Here is a 13,140-nt window from a genome sequence, read left to right on the forward strand (position 1 = left end):
GAGATTGGTGCCCAACCACTTGAACGGTCGGGGATTGAACGCCGACCTGCATGAAGCGAGACCGTGCTTACCGTCCAGCCCAAGTGGTTGGACTAGAATTGGAAGATATTAAACCCTTACTGAGGGCCCACACTTCTCTCTCTCCATTCTTTTTTGTGTATATTTTGTATGTGGCAATGGAAGTTCAGCTTATTGTCAATGTGAACATCAAGGATTTTACCATCTACTCTACACAGTATTTGGGAACTGTTAATGTGTAGGTTATTTTGGTAGACGTGTTATGAAACAGTATATAAAATGTTTTGTCAATGTTTGTTAGCTCTGGCTTAGTTTGTTAGCCATTAGCCAGAGATGGAGTTGTTTAGTTCAGTATTCACCTTGTCATTTAGAATAAGTTGGTTAGCATTTGAGAAAATGAAGGTTGTGTCATCAGCAAATATGACTGGCTTCAAGTTCTGAGTGGCATCAGGATGTAAATGAGAAAGAAGAGTGTGCCAAGAATGCTGCCCTGTGGAGGGCCAGTGTTAGTTGGCAGAGTTACCGTCACTCACAGACACAGACTCGACCCTCTCAGTCAGGCAAGATTGTAAGTACTGAAGGGAGTGACCTCTTGACTCCATAGTGTTGCAGTTAGAGAAGTTTACTGTGGTTAATGGTGGCAAAAGCTCTACGTAAACAAATAAACCTATTGTGCACCCCCACTTCACTCTTATATCTGTAACTTCACACAGTTACCTGCTTCTTGCACCCTTCCCTACCTTATCCATCAGGGGCCAGATTCACGAAAGCACTTACGAACCTGTACATCTTTTCTCAATCTTTGGCAGCTTTGTTTCCAATTATTAAACAGTTAATGAGCTCCGAAGCACCAGGAGGATGTTTATAACAATAACAACAGTTCATTGGCAAGTTTTCATGCTTGCAAACTGTTTAATAAATGTAACCAAAGCCGTCATAATTGAGGAAAGATGTACACGTCCGTAAGTGCTTGCGTAACTGCTTTCGTGAATCTGGCCCCTGGCCCTTACGATCCTCACTCCTTTATGCATTTCTCACCCTTCTTGCTACCTAGGAGTGTACATTCACCGTCCCTGTGATCTGCCACCTTAGGTTATGCTCTGTTCCCTCCCTACATGCCCTTGAATTTTGTTCATGGAGGTTAGATAGGGTGGTGGGACGGTGGTATATAATAGTTTGTGACATTACTAATATCACACGTTTCTAATTCCAGGATGAGTGAGTGTGGTGCGTGTGGACGTGGTTGGGTAGAGCCACGCCTCCTCCCTTGCCTGCATACCATCTGCACGCCCTGCCTCCATGCCCGTGCCACGCACATCATGCCCACCAGCCCCACACCAACCTCCAGCATCACACCAACCACCAACACAATACCCGTGTGCCACCCCAACACCACCACCAACCTCCTCCCCACATCCACACCTGCTCCTGACACCAGGAGTGCACCCCAAGAGCACTCGCTCTCTACCACCACCACCACCACAACAGCACCCATCATCACACCTACCACATGCACTACACCTACCACTACAGCCACACACTACATGAGCACCACACCCACTCCCACCTTGAGCTACAATGGGAGCCAGTTGAACCGCCACTGGAATGGAGATGGGTCCAGCTGCACCAGGCTCTCTCTGAGTAGTGGCAGCAACAGCAGCACCCTCAGTGTCAGCACAGACCTCCGCCAGCACCACCACCACCACCACCACACAGCTGACCGTCACCAAGAACCACCCAGCAGCCTTCATGGTAACTCCGAGGGTCTTCTATCTCTCCTCATATCTCTCACTTAACCCTTAGACGACGGCCTACGTCATATGACGTGTTTTGATTCACCTGAGGTAATTGCGGCTTGCGTCATATGGCGTTTTTCACTAGAAATTTAAGGAAATTGGGTTTTGTTTATAAATTTCTATAATTACTCAAGGTTTACCTGATTTAACATATCTCTTGTTAATATTACCTAATGAAATGGTAAACTTTTTTATTATATACAAATATTAGTTAATTATAAAAATTTTGACAAATGTGACACCATTACACCCAAACAAATATTTACCGGGTGATCAAAATGTTAAGACTACTATTATTTTTTTCTTCATTCACCATACTGTATTTATTTTAATGTTATCTTTTGTTAAGTGAGTGTTTTGTGTGGTATATCAAGGTAAGGGGAGGGGGGGGTGCACCTAATGGAGTTAGGAAAGGTCCAGCTTTCCTAACCATTCTCAGCAAATAGAATAATAATTATAATGGTCTGTCGTTTAGAGCAGATCACCTAACCCAATGCAAGAGAGGTGATGGAACCTCCAGCTGAAATTTACCTTAATATAATTTATTAACCCTAAACCCCTCTACCCCCCCTTCTAACCCCAAGTACAACATAAATACTTTACTACCTCGATCTTACGTTACCTCTCTGACTTTACATGGGCAGGAGACAAGATTTACATACAGCACACTAGTGGTAAAGTCTACTTTTGCCTTAAGGGACACACTCCATTAAACTTAATATGACTAATATATCACTTGGAACTCAAAGTATCTGACTAGGAAGCACAGACAAAAATACAAAATACAAATTTATTCAAATACAGATATTTATTCAGGTAAAGTACATACATACAAGGTGAAATACAAAAGTTGATGGATTTATAGATAGAGCTAGTACATACAATGCACTTAGAACAACGAGTGGCACGGAACAAAAACGCTCTTACTGATCTGTTTAGTAAAGAATAAGGAGGGAAGGACATAAGAAGAAAGAAAGGGAGCATCCACATCAGCCCACGATGACAATACAAGAGACTCCCCTCCCATGTGGCTTGCTGCCTGCTTGATCAGCTGATCCCCCTCCGTGGTGTTGTCTTGTCGTGGTGAGGGGCTCACATACACCTCCCTAGGACCGGTGAGGGTTGCCTTCACCCCCTCTCCTGCCCCCTCTTTGGGTGTTGTATGTGCAGATGGGCATCATGTTGGGGGCCTTGTGACTCATCGGACCGCTCGCTGGAAGGGTCGCCCATGTTGGGCTGCCCTGTGTGGATGGTTGGGTGTCCAGGCTGGGGCGATAGGGGGAATGGGGTCTTAGCACCAGTTTGGGAGAATGGACGATGCAGTAGAACTGTCCAGTTAAAAAAAGGGGGGAGCACCGCTGGGGACGATGCAACCTTCCTGCACGGGCCCGTGCTCGGCCTCCCTGGCTGCCCTGGTAGATGGTATCCCTTGGTTCCAGGCCCCAGACTCTTTAGTATGATTGATTTATGGATGACGACACGACCTCTCTTACCCAGGCTCATGGGGGTGGGCAGCCAGGCCCCTGAGTCAGACTATGATGGAAGACCAGGCTCTGTAGCCCCCGCTACATTAGGCCTAGACCAGACTACTCCCCCTCGCTCCCCTTCCTCCCCTGTGGTAGGGTTAAGCCCCAAGCCCTCTGTGGTGACCACCTCATCCCCTAGTGCAGCTCCCTCTCTAATTGTGACTACTGCACCATATAACTCCTCTCTCTCTCTCTCTCTAGGGGTTCTCATCACCGTCCCCAATACAGCCGCTCTCGCACGCTCCCTTCCCATAATATTTCGTATCACACCTTGTTTGGTCCTGCTACGTGGAATATATAATTCGATCTCCACCATCTGGATTCTACTCCTGATGATTTCTCCCTCCATAGGCACCTTGTTGATTCAGTGGATGCCTTGGTTACTTTTAACCTCCGGTACGCGAGTTGCTGCTGCTGCTTCTCAGGATGCAGCTACCCGCTTGGCCACCTTATCCTTCATTGGCGAGACCCCTGTTCGGGTCTCCAAGAATGCTCAGTTGAATGCCAGTGTTGGCACTGTTCTCCCACACCATGTTGCAACCGGTGTTAGGAATCTAAAGGACTGTCATGAAGATATCAAACATATCCTCGAAGCCCAAGGCCATTCTGTTCTCCAAGTGGACAGGTTTACTCGACCCCCTCGTAGTCGTCGCCGTCAACCCCTTCGGGTTGTGAAAATTACCTTTGGTGGTAGGACCCTTCCGTCCTCTGTCATTCTTACTGGTGTCAGATGCTCCGTTCAGGAGTACATTCCCTCTAATCAGCTTTGTAATAAGTGCTGGAAGTTTGGGCATGGTGCCCTTAGATGCTCCAGTACTGTTTCTCTCTGTCCCATGTGTGGGGACGTTGGTCACTCTAAGTCGGAGTGCTCTTTTCCCCAGGCTCGCTGCCTCAGTTGCAGTGAGGACCAACCTACCTTCTCATGCGCATGTACACATTACAAACTTGAGGCAGCCGTCCTCAACTTGCAACACCGGGAACGTTTGTCTTTTCCTGAGGCGAGGTGCCAAGTTCGCCGTCTTCCCCCCTGTTGCTGGCGTGTCTTATGCTCGCGTGTTGTGCTCTTCCTCTCCTCGTCCTTCTCGCCTTCCTCAGTCTCACAACCGTTTCCGGGCCATAGAGCCAGACACACTGATCGCCTCCTCCCCTGTTCCTTTACGTTCTGTCCCGACGGGTCCCCCTCCTGGTTCTCCATCTGGGGTTTCCCTTCTTACTACCTGGAAAGCCATGTCTCCTGTGTCTTCTTTCTCATCTCCCTCCGATCCTCCTCCCCAACCTTCTCCCCCGTCTCTTAGCTCTCCACGCCGCCTGTCTGTATAGGCTGTTGTCCTGTCCAATCATCCTCCCAGCAATTTTCGTGTTGTTCGCTCTCGTTCTTTTTCTCCTGTTGAGACACTCTAATCTGTCACCCAGTACATTGTTGCTGGAACACCTATCTCTTTGAGTCAGAAACGTAAGCCTGGTTCCTCTCCTTCCTCCTCCCCAGCGGGTAAGAAGGCATCACTTTCTTCCTCACCCCCCACCTCTGATTTCATCACTCTGTCCCCTCCCGTTTCGGTGGTCAGGCCTCCTAGCTGTTCTTGCTGTGGAGGTTTCTTTGGCCCTCGCTTCCCTCTCGGTTGCTGCCCTTGCTGAGGTACATCCCCCCCCCAGTTTTTACCCCTCTTCCTCCTGCTGTCCTTGACTGCCCCTCTCAGTTGTCTCCTCCTCCAGACCCTGCCCGTCCGCCTCTGGTCTGTCCTCCCGCTCCCTTCCCTCCATCCTTACTCAGTTTACCCATGCCCTCTAACCCTGACTTTGCTCACCCTGAGTGATTGTTGCTGTCCTTTCTCTCTTTGTCGATGTCCATTCTTCAATGGAATATTCGTGGATTTTATGCTAATTTCCATGAACTCCAACTTCTGATTTTGCAGTTTTTTCCCCTCTGTGTCTGTCTCCAGGAGCTGATACTTGGTGCTCGTCCTGTCACTTTCGTGGCTATTGCTTTCTCCCGCCCCCCCCCTCAGCTTTTGCTGGGGCCCATAATTCTACTGCCCTCTTGATTCGTTCTGATATTCCCTTCATCCCCCTCCTTATTCCATCGCCTCTCCAATGTTCTGCTGCCCATGTCTTTGTGAGTAAATGGTACATGGTTTGTTCTATTTATCTCCCCCAAATGTCCCGCTTTCTCTTCCCGATCTTAAGCACCTGCTGGACTCCTTGCCAAAGCCTGTGCTTCTGTTGGGCGATTTCAATTGTCGACATTCCCTCTGGGGTGATGTCCCGACAAACACCCGAGGTAGCCTTCTCGAACCGTTCCTCTCTTCTTCCCTATCTCTTCTGAATTCTGGTGACCCCACTCATTTGGACTCTCGAACTCGCACCCTTTCTTGTCTTGATCTTTCTATTTGCTCGTCGTCTCTTTACCTGGATTTCCCATGGCGGGTTCTTGATGACCCCCACATTTCCTCATCCTTGTTACCTTTTTCTCCTTTCACCCTCCCCTCTCCTTCCATAGGTGGCAGTTTGCGAAGGCTGACTGGGACCTATTTACCCTCCGTGCTACTCTCTTTGACCTCTACAGTCTGCCTCTTCCTTGTGCTCTCCTCCTTTTTCATGACACCATCTTTGATACTGCCCTCTGCTCTATTCCTCGCTCTACCTCTCGAAGCATGCGGAAGTGTATTTCTTGGTGGTATGTGGACTGTACTCAGGCTGTTCGCTGTAAGCGTGCAGCCTGGAAGAGACACTGCCGCCAGCAGATGGCTGATTCTTTTCTTTTGTTTCGGAAGGCAAGTGCAGTGGCCAATAGGACCATCCATACAGCTAAACGTGAGTGTTGGAAGTCTTATGTTTCCACCATTACATCCGAAACTCCTCTGCCACAGATCTGTAAGCGTATTCGCAAGATAGCGAGTAAGTTCGTTCTCGATGTCTCGCTGGTCCTTCCCCTCCATGGTACTCTTGTGGCGAACCTGTTGCAGGTCGCGACCAAACTGGATTCCCACTTTTCATCTGTTAGCTCTGGTTTTCATCTTCCTCAATCTTTCCTTCTTCATAAGCCTGTTCTTGAATCTCATCCTTTAAATTTCTGCACCCGTCTCCGACTTCCGTATAATGATCCCTTCTCTCTCTCTGTACTTCAGTCTGTCCTGGCCCTAAAGCAGCTGGTTCCAATGACATTCATTACGAGATGCTTCACCATCTCCCTCCATGCACGTCTCAGTATTTACTGAATCTGTATAATCAGGTCTGGGAGTCGTCGTCAGTCTCTGAGGACTGGATCGATGCCATTGTCCTCGCTGTTCGGGAAAACAGGGTCTCTCGGGACATCCCCTCAGGACTTCTGGTTATTGCTCTCATGAGTTGTGTCTGCAAACTCTTTGAACGTATGGTTAACATTTGTCTGATGTGGTTCTTAGAACACCATCACCACCTCTCCCCTTCTCAATTTGGTTTTTGCAAGTGCTACAACACAACCGATGTCCTGGTGAACTTGGAGGTCTATTTTCGTACAGTACTGCTTTTGCTGTGAAGACCTCCGTTGTTGCCGCCCTTTTTGACCTAGAAAAGGATTATGACACAACCTGGAGATATCATAGTCTGTCCCAACTTTGTTCTTTTAGCCTTCGTGGTAATCTCCCTCTCTTCCTCCAAAGTTTCCTTTCTCGTCGTTCCTTTCGAGTGAGGCTTGGTGCCGCTCTCTCTGCCTCTTTTAGGCAATACGAAGGTGTACCCCATGGTAGTGTTCTGGGGGCAGATTCATGAAGCAGTTACGCAAGTACTTACGAATGTGTACATCTTTTTCTCAATCTTTGGCTGCTTTGTTTACAATTATTAGACAGTTAATGAGCTCCGAAGCACCAGGAGGCTGTTTATTACAATAACAACAGTTGAGTGGGAAGTTTTCATACTTGTAAACTGTTTAATAAATGTAAACAAAGCCGCCAAAGATTGAGAAAAGATGTACACGTTCGTAAGTTCTTGCGTAACTGCTTCGTGAATCTGGTCCCTGAGCACTACTCTTTTTCTGGTTGCCTTCAATGGTCTTCTTTCCTACCTTCCTTCTGGTGTCTTCTCCCCGCTCTATGTCGACAATCTTACCCTTTGCTGTCAGGGCGATGATTCACCTCTCCTTTAACGGTGCCTTCAACTTGCGATAGATGCTGTGTGGTCTTAGGCCACCAATCATGACTTCAAGTTCTCTACGTCTAAGATTTGTGCTATGACTTTTATTTACTCAGAAGCATGTCGTTCTTTGTCCCTCTTTGTCACTTTATGGTCATCCTCTTGTGAACAAGGATTCCTCCAAGCTTTTGGGGTTAATCTTTGACACTCATTTGTCCTGGTCGCCCCATATCTCTTACCTCCGAGTTGAATGTTCTAAGGCCCTTAACCTCCTTACGGTTTTGTCCCATACTTCTTGGGGAGCGGATAAGCGCACACTCCTCTCTTTACACTCCTCTCTCGTACTGTCTAAACTCGATTATGGTTGCCATTCTTACTCATCTGCTTCTCCTTCTACTCTTCGCTGTCATGATGCTTTGCACTATACTGGGTTATGTCTCAGCTCTAGTGCTTTCCATTCGACTCCTGTCCTCAGCTTGTATCTTGACACTGGCTACTTATCTCTCCAGGACCGCTGTGATTGCTACTGTCTTCGTTACCTTGCGCGGTCCTTACAACATCCTCACTCTTGCCTCAGTCATGCTTCGACTTTTACCCCTCCTATAGTTCCTGTTCCTCTTCACCACCTTCCTCTTTTTGCCCATTTGTCTTGCTTGCAGGATTCTTTTTCGGTTCGTATTACCAATATTCCTCCTCATATTGTTCTGTCCTTGCCCCTGTGGAGGGTTCCCCTTCCAAAATTTTGTACTTCCCTGACCCGCATCACTAAAGCTTGTACCCTTCCTACGGTTCTGAAACGTTTTTTCCTTGAACACTTTTCTTCACCCTCCCACTCCATTTCCACCTTCACTGATGGGTGTCTGTCTGCAGACAGTGTGGGCTACTCTGTTGTTTTTCCTGACTACACTTATATGTGTCGCCTACCTCCGGAGACTAGCAACTTCACAGCAGTATTTTATGCTATTCTCTTTGCTCTTCGTCTCCTGCTTTCTCATTGTCAATCCTCCTTTGTGATTGTAGTTAACTCTCGTAGTGCCCTCATGGCTCTAGAGTCCTTTAATCCAGTCCATCCGGTGGTCATCAAGATTCAACATTGGCTGTTTCTTATCTCCAGTAAATTTAAGACAGTAGAGTTTTACTGGGTTCCCAGCCATGTTGGTGTCTCTTTAAATGAGCGTGCGGATGCTGCCGCTAAGGAGGCTATCCGCTCGTCCCATCTTTCGTAAAGGTATCCCTTATTCTGACTTTTACCCAGTTATTCATTCCTCCATCCTTGCCCGTTGGCAGGGTTGATGGTCTTCTGTTGCTTGTAACAAACTTCGTACTCTTAAGAATAGTGGGTCCCCGTGGCCTTCCTTCTATCACCATAACCAGTGGTGGGAAACGGCTTTGGCTAGGTTACGTATAGGCCATACATGCTTGACTCACGATCACTTAATGGAGCGCTGCCCTGCTTCTTATTGTTCAAATTGCATTGTCCCTCTTACAGTCGTGCATATTCCTGTTGAATGTCCTGACTTCCAGGACGAGCGTGTGTCTTGCTTTCCAACCGTCCCTAGCGGTCACTTGTCCCTCGATAGAATTCTTGGTGAATTGGATACTATTGATATAGTTCACCTTATGTGTTTCTGTTCTTGTATTGGCATCCTTGGTGATATTTAGCGCCCTCTGATTATTCCGCACATTTGATTGTGCTACACAGCCTTTCCGGTTTGGTGCCTTCTTTTGATAATTACTTACTTGTTCAGCTGATTATACAGTAACTAACTTGAATCTTTAATACAATATTAAATTCCCACTATACAGTTCTAAGTATAACTATATCATCCTAGCTTTACAATACACAAACCGATTGTTATCACAATATACAGTACTTACAACACTGTGAGCATCAAGCTGCTCTTACGTGGATGACAAACGAGAGGGCCTCATAATGGTCATGAGAGATATTATTGTACAAGCAGATAAAGATAAATCACGAATGTTGATACTGAGGGACTTCAACTTTAAAGCAATAGACTGGGAGGCCTATGAAGCAAGAACAGAGGACTTTTGGACATGCAGATTTGTGAACCTCATTCTGGAGACATTCTTGTATCAACACATAAAGCAGGCCACAAGAATGAGGGAAGGAGATGTACCGTCATTACTGGATCTAGTATTCACCAGGAAAGAAGAAGAGATATTTGACATCCAGTACCTTCCTCCCTTGGGAAAGAGTGATCACGTCCTGTTAGACATTGATTATGCTTTAAGATATTATCTAGAAGAAAATGGGGACATTGAAACAGTTGATAAACTCGACTTAAGGAGAGGTCACTATGGGGAACTTCGAAATTTTTTTTATGAGTGTAATTGGACAGAATTGTTGCTAGGCAGGGAAGTAAATGAAATGTATGCCAAATTTTTTAAAATATACGAGGAAGGCACACAAACATTCATACCAAAACAGAGAGGAAGGGCCAGAAAACATGATTGGTTCGACAGAAATTGTGAGAGGGCCAGATATCAAAAGACACAAAAATGGAATCAGTATAGGAAGAGGCCAAACCCCCAAACATACCAGCGATACAAAGATGCGAGAAACAACTACACGGCAGTTAGGAGAGAGGCAGAAAGAAATTTTGAAAAAGGGATTGCGAATAAATGTAAAACAGAACCGGGCCTATTCTACAAATTCATAAACAACAAATTGCAGGTAAAGGATAATATCCAGAGGTTGAAAATGGGAAACAGATTCACGGAAAATGAAAAGGAAATGTGTGAAACATTAAATGAAAAGTTTCAAAGTGTGTTTGTACAAAATGAAATCTTCAGAGAACCAGACACGATAAGAATTCCAGAGAACAACATAGAGCGGATAGAGGTGTCTAGAGATGAAGTGGAAAATATGCTAAAGGAGCTCAGTAAGAACAAAGCAGCTGGCCCAGATGGAGTTTCACCATGGGTTCTGAGAGAATGTGCATCTGAGCTCAGCATTCCACTTCACCTGATCTTTCAGGCATCCCTGTGTACAGGAATCGTAGCAGACGTGTGGAAACAGGCTAACATAGTTCCAATCTACAAAAGTGGCAGCAGGGAAGACCCCCTCAATTATAGACCTGTATCATTGACAAGTGTAATAGTGAAAATATTGGAAAAACTAATCAAAACTAAATTAGTAGAACACCTGGAGAGAAATTATATAATATCAGACAGACAGTATGGTTTTCGATCTGGAAGATTCTGTGTATCGAATTTACTCAGTTTCTATGATCGAGCCACAGAGATATTACAGGAAAGAGATGGTTGGGTTGACTGCATCTATCTGGACCTAAAAAAGGCTTTCGACAGAGTTCCACATAAGAGGTTGTTCTGGAAACTGGAAAATATTGGAGGGGTGACAGGTAAGCTTCTAACATGGATGAAAAATTTTCTGACTGATAGAAAAATGAGGGCAGTAATCAGAGGCAATATATCGGAATGGAGAAATGTCACAAGTGGAGTACCACAGGGTTCAGTTCTTGCACCAGTGATGTTTATTGTGTACATAAATGATCTACCAGTTGGTATACAGAATTATATGAACATGTTTGCTCATGATGCTAAGATAAGAGGAAGGATAAGAAATTTAGATGATTGTCATGCCCTTCAAGAAGACCTGGACAAAATAAGTATATGGAGCACCACTTGGCAAATGGAATTTAATGTTAATAAATGTCATGTTATGGAATGTGGAATAGGAGAACATAGACCCCACACAACCTATATATTATGTGAGAAATCTTTAAAGAATTCTGATAAAGAGAGAGATCTAGGGGTGGTTCTAGATAGAAAACTATCACCTGAGGACCACATAAAGAATATTGTGCAAAGAGCCTATGCTATGCTTTCTAATTTCAGAATTGCTTTTAAATACATGGATGGCGATATACTAAAGAAATTGTTCATGACTTTTGTTAGGCCAAAGCTAGAATATGCAGCTGTTGTGTGGTGCCCATATCTTAAGAAGCACATCAACAAACTGGAAAAGGTGCAAAGACATGCTACTAAGTGGCTCCCAGAACTGAAGGGCAAGAGCTACGAGGAGAGGTTAGAAGCATTAAATATGCCAAAACTAGAAGACAGAAGAAAAAGAGGTGATATGATCACTACGTACAGAATAATAACAGGAATTGATAAAATCGACAGGGAAGACTTCCTGAGACCTGGAACTTCAAGAACAAGAGGTCATAGCTTTAAACTAGCTAAACACAGATGCCGAAGAAATATAAGAAAATTCACCTTCGCAAATAGAGTGGTAGACGGTTGGAACAAGTTAAGTGAGAAGGTGGTGGAGGCCAAGACCGTCAGTAGTTTCAAAGTGTTATATGACAAAGAGTGCTGGGAAGACGGGACACCACGAGCGTAGCTCTCATCCTGTAACTACGCTTAGGTAATTACGTCTGGCAAGGAAGTGATTGCCCGTCGTTTGCAAGTTGAGGATGAGTCCTCTTGTATAAAAATTACCAGAGGGTTCATTTCTTCTTTAACCCAAACCTATCTAAGAACTCTATAATTTAATTAATACTAATCCCACACCTTATCCAAGACATTCAGGGCCTATCACTAAAATATCTAAAAGAGGGAAAGGGTCTTGGATACCTTTGCCAGAGTGCAATCTCGGGTCCAGAGTCGTAACATTCCTGAACCCTACATTAAAAGAAAACATAAAACTAAGATGTAACTTTATCCAAATTTCCAAAACTTGTATCAGTATCAAAATGTAATAATTAGTTTGAAATTTGAAAATCAAAGGAATTATATGATATATGTTAGAATTTTCTGGGGGAGCCCCGTCGGCTCCCCGGAGCTTTACCGGCTGATATGCTAATGTCAGACTTTGGCATCAGTCATGTGTATGGAGTTCTAGGGCCTACCGGGGACCACGAGCCAGAACCTGGCCCCCTCAGAGAGGCAAGGGGAGCAATGGCCTATAGAAACCCCCGTGTGGTTGGAAGCATTCTATGTCTGCCATCGACCGGGTCAAGCATCCAGAAAGGTAAGCATTCCAAAACAAACCCCTATTCTGGTGAAAATTGCTACCTAAGCCGAACTAGTGAATAGAACTCTTCAACAGAAAACACGGAAACTAGTATGACGTCATACGTCACCGCGCCGCTGTCTGCGCAGCTCCCCCCTCCCCGGGAGGGGGAAGGGGGAGCCCCAGACCTCCCACGCCGGCTATCCACCCATCAGTTCTTCGGCTGATGCTATAGGCAATGGTTATGTGCTCCGGCTCCAGTGGTTGTTTCAGCACTGTACCTAGAGTGTGGTGTCTGTTTTCTAGGTGGTGCGTGAGCCGGGTGTGATTCTTCAGTACTCGGGCTGCATGCGCCTAGGGTTCCCTTCCCTAGGTGCCCTGTAAGTACTGCCCTTGGGGCTTGGGGCCACCTTCCACAAGTTCCTTGGGTCCTGCCCCTGCTTGGCCGTTTACCGCTTGGTTTTCGGCCGCTCTTTGTGTGCTCGGGTGTTCTGTCTCCCTTGTTCGCCTTAGAGTAAGGGGCAGTGTTTGCACTGGTGGGGCGCGGGGTACTGTGCAGCTTGTCTTTACCAATCATAGCGGCCGGCTCTGTTCCGCTTGGGTACGCTGTCCTCTTGCGGGGTTTTCTTTTTCTTTTGTTTATATACCTGGTGGGGGGTCTGCCTTCGTTCTGCCCCTGTGTCCCTTGTGT

The 13,140-nt window shown here is 45.9% G+C and overlaps 1 protein-coding gene across 1 annotated transcript in view; it reads left to right on the plus strand.

Annotated features, from left to right (window-relative positions):
* Window positions 1-13,140, plus strand: part of LOC123745519 (uncharacterized) — a gene marked incomplete in the record, with an annotated part of 145,466 nt that overhangs the window by 25,624 nt on the left and 106,702 nt on the right. The window contains 1 exon segment of the mRNA XM_069311973.1: window positions 1,232-1,727. Coding sequence (XP_069168074.1) covers window positions 1,232-1,727 — 496 coding nt within the window.

Source organism: Procambarus clarkii, chromosome 71 (assembly GCF_040958095.1).
Source record: "Procambarus clarkii isolate CNS0578487 chromosome 71, FALCON_Pclarkii_2.0, whole genome shotgun sequence".
Taxonomy (NCBI): domain Eukaryota; kingdom Metazoa; phylum Arthropoda; class Malacostraca; order Decapoda; family Cambaridae; genus Procambarus; species Procambarus clarkii.